This window comes from Plecotus auritus, assembly GCF_963455305.1.
Source record: "Plecotus auritus genome assembly, chromosome: 6".
Classification (NCBI taxonomy): domain Eukaryota; kingdom Metazoa; phylum Chordata; class Mammalia; order Chiroptera; family Vespertilionidae; genus Plecotus; species Plecotus auritus.
Genome location: NC_137773.1, coordinates 571602 through 576855, shown reverse-complemented (window position 1 = coordinate 576855; position 5254 = coordinate 571602). Strand labels below are relative to the sequence as shown.

Here is a 5254-nt window from a genome sequence, read left to right as displayed (position 1 = left end):
GAAGTTTATGTGATTTCATATCACTAGAAATCGGTAATGTATAATAACCCTTTGGGCAAGAAACCCAGTCCCCGCAGCAGCCACCGGAAAATAATTACTTTCATATCAAAACTCTGCAGGAGCCCAGCGGCCCGGCCCTGGCAGCCCCCGGCGCCGTCACCCCGCGCTGCGCGCCCCGGCGTGTGCCAGCGCGAGGGGGTGCGCGCGGGTGCGTGTGCGCGTGTGGGGGCACCGGGCAGGAGCGGGGGGGGGGGGAAGAGCGCAGGAGGGCAGGAGCGGGGTAGCTGCGGCTGCATAAATTTGTTCAATCAGAAAACACAAACACACACACACACAAAAGGAGGCATTAAGCGCAGACGACCCTGGGGGAGGTGAGCCTCCGCCCTGCCCCGCCCTGGGGGGGGGAGGGGAGGGGAGCAGGGGCAATGGAGGGGGAGGGGCGCTCCGACATTTAAAAAAGATGGATCGGAGAGCTTGCGTTTGACCAGCTTTATTTATAAAAAAAAAATGGTACATATATAAATATTCTTAGACATTTTTGCATTTTACAAGGCTGAGGATTCTTGTTGTGGGTTTTGGGGGGACGATGGGTTAGGTTTTCTTTTTCCTCCCGCGAGAGGAGGAGGGTCTCACCCCAAGTCCTGCTGCTGCTGACTAGGTCCAAGCTGAAGGGGGGGAAGCAGTGTTTCTAAGCCGATCACCTGATGGCGTGCGAGTGGGAACCGAGCCCCTGCGGTGCGGCCGAGCCCCTCTAGGGCCGCCTCAGTCCATGTCCACCTCCTCCCCATCCAGGGCGCTGGCTACTGCCGCGGCGCCCGGCTCAGGGGCCCCGGCCCCGCAAACGGCTGGTTCCCCCGCGGGGCTGGGTACCCGTGTTCCAGGCCTTCCAGGCCCGGGGGACCGCGGGAGTGGCGGCGGCGGTGGGGCCACCGCACAGGCCCCCGTGTCCGAGCAGTCCCCGCCGCCGCCCTCGGCCACAGCTGGGTCCCGGAACGGTGCCGGGGTCGGGGCTCCCGGGGAGGCGACGCCGTCGGCCGAGTCCGGAGCGCCGCTGGGCCCCGGGAAGACCCCGAAGCTGGCCTGAGCAGGCGGCGCGGGAGGCGCGGGGGGCGCGGGCGGCGCATCCTTGGGCGCGGCCTCAGCACCCGCACCGCCTTTGAGCGCGGCCTGCGGCACCAGGAAGCCGACCGGCTGCGTGATGGGGTAGAGCAGGAAGTGGCCCTTGCCGATGAGGGTCCGCGGCGCGCACGGCAGCCCGGGCGTGAAGTCCAGCCCTGCGGCAGCGGCGTTGGCCGGGGCGGCTTTCCGGCGCGGTGGCGAGTCGGACAGCAGGCTCTCCACGCTGAACGGGCTGGCCTTGGGCAGGCCCGCAGCGCTGCGCTCCGCCGCCCCGGGCGCGCACGGCGCCGGGTCCTTGTCCACCGGGCGGCCTAGGCGCAGCTGCGGGCCGGCGCCGCTTCTTTGGCTCGGGTAAAAGGCAGGGTCGCAGGTGCCCGGGGCGGGCGGCTCGCCTGGAGGTGCGGGCGCCGACCCGGAGCCCGCATGGTGCCCAGCGCCCTTGGCCGCAGCGTTGGGCGGCGGCGGCTCGGGCGGCTCCGGGGACAGGCCGCCGCCTCCGCTGTCGCTGTCGGAGCTGGGTGCGCTGTGCATGGACAGGCCGCCTGGCGAGTGCAGGTGGCGGCTCTGGCTCTTCAGCAGCTTCTTCTCGTGCTTGCGCTTCTTCTTCTCCATCTTCTCCAGCTCCTTCCGCGCGATCTCCTCGGGGTCCATGGGCTCCCCGCTGCATGTGGTCGGGTGGGAATTGTGGGCCGGCCGCCCGGGGCCCTTCTTCGTGTTTTCTTTCTTCCTCCACTTGGCCCGGCGGTTTTGGAACCAGACCTAGAGCAGCCGGGTGGGGAAAGGAAGGCGCCATGAGCCTGAGCCGGCCGGCTGGCTGGGCGGTGGCCTCCCCGCTCCCCCAGACAGGCCTCACAACCCCGGCCCGGCCAGGCTCGGCCAGGGGGGCGAAGCCAAGTCACATGGCCAGGCCCGCCCGGAGCTGGGCGTCTGCGCTCAGGATGCAGGTGGTTCCAAAGCGCATCCTTTCCACCTAGGGGAGGCGGCGCGGCCTCTTGCCAGCCCCCACTGCAGCTTCTCACCTCAGGCACTGGGAGCGGCCCCTTGGTCCGGCAGGGCCGGCCTGGCCCCTGGCGGGGCATGGGGCTCCTGGTCCGGAAGGAGGGAGAGAGCAGCGACGGCCTTGCCCCTCCTGACTCCTCGTAGCTCCTGTTCTAAGCAGCCTGCCTGGCCTGGCAGTGACCGTCTGACCGAGGACACCAGGCAGCTGGCCTCTGCCCTTCACACACCTGTCTTCAGCGCCCGGGAGACGGAGTGAGAGCCCAGATTTCGGCCTTTCCCATGAAGGGAAGCCTGGATGCTTCTTCCGGAAGGGCCTGGGGAGCTGAGCCCAACTGGGGGGGGGGGGGCGGGAGGGGTGCTTCAGGAGCCTGCCCCCCCAACACACATTCACACACTTCTCTTTCTGGAGCCTTCAGGCCAGGGCTCCGAAACAGTGCCCTCAAACCAGCTGCTTGGCTTTGGGGTGGGGTGGGGGAGGCAGGGAAGCAGGAGCCAGGAGCCAGCTGCCTCTCCCACTCTCTCCCAGGCCCTGTCCTTGGGGAGCTCGCAGGACTGGGGGGAACGCAGCCTGGACCCTGGCTCCAGCCCCGGCACAGTCCCAGCCCAGGCTCAGGCGCAGTTCCAATTCTTTGTTGCTGCCATGTAGCGCCCAGGCCGGCGGCAGCCGGTCAGTGCCACGGTGTGGGCATTAAGTTGCAACCTCTCACAACTGTACCGGCCTTTGCCCCCACCTCCCCGCACACCTTTTTAAAATACTTCTTTTGAGGGTGCAAACTAGGCTGCATTGTCACCAGCAATTATTCATCGCCGTGTTAGGGAGCAATGTCACTCAAAACACTCAGGAAAAAAAGCCCACAGAGGATCTCCAAACCAAAGGGCCGTGAGCGGAGGCCACGCACAGGACCGGGCACGTGTTAGGGTCCAGACAAAGCTGTCCCTGCTGAGCCCGCCTGGCAGCCTTGCCTGCAGCCCGGTGCCCACACCGCCCCCCGCACTCACCACCAGAACGATTTCTGTACTTCAGGGAAACACCTAATTATGCACAATTCATCTTGAATAAATAATCCACCAACATGACGCTGTATTTTTAACAAGAATACCCCTGGCAGTCTCCGAAATAAAAATCAAATTACCGGGAAAAGAGAAAAGAGAAAGATAGAACGGGTACGAAAAGATGCAGACACCTTTTTTCCCCTCAAACTGTTAATTGTTTAAGTTTCTGCCCCCCCTTCCTCCAGCTGCCCGCTCCGGCCAAGCAAAGAACAAATACTCTGTTTCCATCCGAATATTTTACAGGCGCGAGGGAAACAGACAGACGCCTCCGCGCCGGGCTGGCGACCAGAGCCCCCGGGGCCTGCAGCGAGGGCCTGCCTTCTCCCATCTTCTCGAACCCCCGCCGGTCGCTCTCCCACCCAAGCCTCCGAGACCTCACGGCTCATGGTCGCCAGGACCCCACCACGCGACTCCCCGGTTGGGACGCAGCCGCTGTTCTCGCTACTTTGGGGCGGCCGCCGGCCCCTCCCGAGTCGCCTCGACTTTTAGGGGATCCCACCTACATCCCCAAGAGACCCCGAGCCCCAGAACACCCAACGCCGCCGCCACCACCGCCTTCCCACCGGCGAGCGCCAGGCGGGCTCGGAGCCGGGCGCAGCTCCTGCGAGAACAAAGGCGGCGCGTAGGCCGGGCGGGCGCTGCTCCGGAGGGACGCGGTGTTTACCTGCACGCGGGACTCGACCAGATCGAGCCGCAGCGCCAGCGCCTCGCGCATGAACACATCGGGGTAGTGGCTCTCGTTGAACGCCTTCTCCAGCTCCTCCAGCTGCCAGCCGGTGAAGTTGGTACGGGTGCGCCGCCGCTTGCAGCCCGGGCTCTCCTTGTCGGGGTCCCCCGAGTCTGCGGGCGAGCACAGGACGCACGCGGCGCGCTCAGCCACCGCGGAGCCAGACCCACCGCCCGCGCTGCTGCTGCTGCTGCTGCTGCCCGCCGCCACCCGGGCCAGGGGCCGCCGCGAGGCCGACACTGCCCTGTGCGGGTGCGGGTGCGGGTGCGGGTGCAGGGCGGGACCCAGGCGGCCAGTTCCGCAGCACCCCCCCCCAAACTCGCTCCTCCGCCTCCGAGGGTCCCCTGCCCCACCCGCCACCCCGCCCGCGCCCGCTCCCGCTCCCGCACCCTGCGCCTACCCGACAGCTTGAAGGGCTGGCTGTCGCCGCCCACCCCGCAGGCCGCCGGCAGCAGCGGCGTGGGGTTGACCACCGAGGCGGCGGCGGCGCACGAGCCGCTGAGCAGGCCGTCGATGGAGAAGGGCACGGCGGCGGCGGCGGCGGCGGACTGCAGCTGGTGGCCCGCCAGCTCGTACACGTGGTGGTGGCCCAGCGGGTAGGGGAAGCCCACCACGCCGCCCAGCGAGCCCCCGAACTGGGCATGCGGGTGCTCCAGGAGGCGGCCGTCCATCATCTCGCGCGGGGGGCCGGCGGGGCCGGCGGCGGGGCGCGGGGGCGCGGGCCGGGGCCGGGCTGGGCCAGCGGCGGGAGGCGCGGGCGGTGGCGGCGCGGACAGGGACCCGGAGCCCTACACATGCTTCGCCCGCGCGCGGCGCTTTACTTTATCAACATCAAGCTCCCGATAATTAGCCGCGGCCCGGGGAATTTGGGACCAATAAGAAGCGCTAATCGGCTCTGACGTCAGAGGCGTGCTGGGTGCAAGGAAACGTTTTCCATATCGATTGCTAATTATACCTGACATGCACCTCAATAAACAGTATCAGGAGCTGTCACAACAAGACCGGGGAGGGGGCCACAGGGAGGGCGGGGCGCGGCGCGGGGAGCAGCCGGGCAGGGGCCCCTGGTGAGCCCCCACTTCAGTGCCCGCCGGCCCAGCCCGCGCCTCCCCGCCACCGGCTCCCGCCCCTCCGCAAATCACTAATAGATTTCCCTTTAAAACATCCACCGCGTGTTGTGGGGATTTTTCACCAGAAATGCTGTACTCTCTGAACCTTTAAAGTGATGTTGCTCCAATTACAGAGAGACATTGAGCGGCAAATAGACTGATCCAATAATAGGAGATTCATCATCCGCTCTTTCCGAAACTGTCACATTGAATTTAAAACTACAAGGGCTTCTCTCCTCTCCTCTCCGGC

The 5254-nt window shown here is 66.3% G+C and overlaps 1 protein-coding gene across 1 annotated transcript; it reads right to left on the bottom strand.

Moving 5' to 3' along the window:
* Positions 1-476: 476 nt before the first annotated feature.
* UNCX (UNC homeobox) lies at positions 477-4718 on the bottom strand. Its single transcript, XM_080673386.1, has 3 exons — positions 4299-4718; positions 3836-4011; positions 477-1878 (listed from the first exon to the last, which is right to left on the bottom strand). Exons 1-3 carry the CDS (start codon positions 4570-4572, stop codon positions 763-765), a joined length of 1566 nt encoding a protein of 521 aa, XP_080529512.1. The 5' UTR covers positions 4573-4718; the 3' UTR covers positions 477-762.
* Positions 4719-5254: the final 536 nt, after the last annotated feature.

Bases quoted from the DNA above. Each gene is read 5' to 3' on its own strand.
- UNCX (XM_080673386.1), bottom strand. From the start codon at position 4,572: ATGATGGACGGCCGCCTCCTGGAGCACCCGCATGCCCAGTTCGGGGGC. The intron at 4,012-4,298 runs GTAGGCGCAGGG...GCTCGCCCGCAG, and splicing joins CCAGCCCTTCAAGCTGTCGG to ACTCGGGGGACCCCGACAAG. The intron at 1,879-3,835 runs GTAAACACCGCG...CGGCTGCTCTAG, and splicing joins TGGTCGAGTCCCGCGTGCAG to GTCTGGTTCCAAAACCGCCG.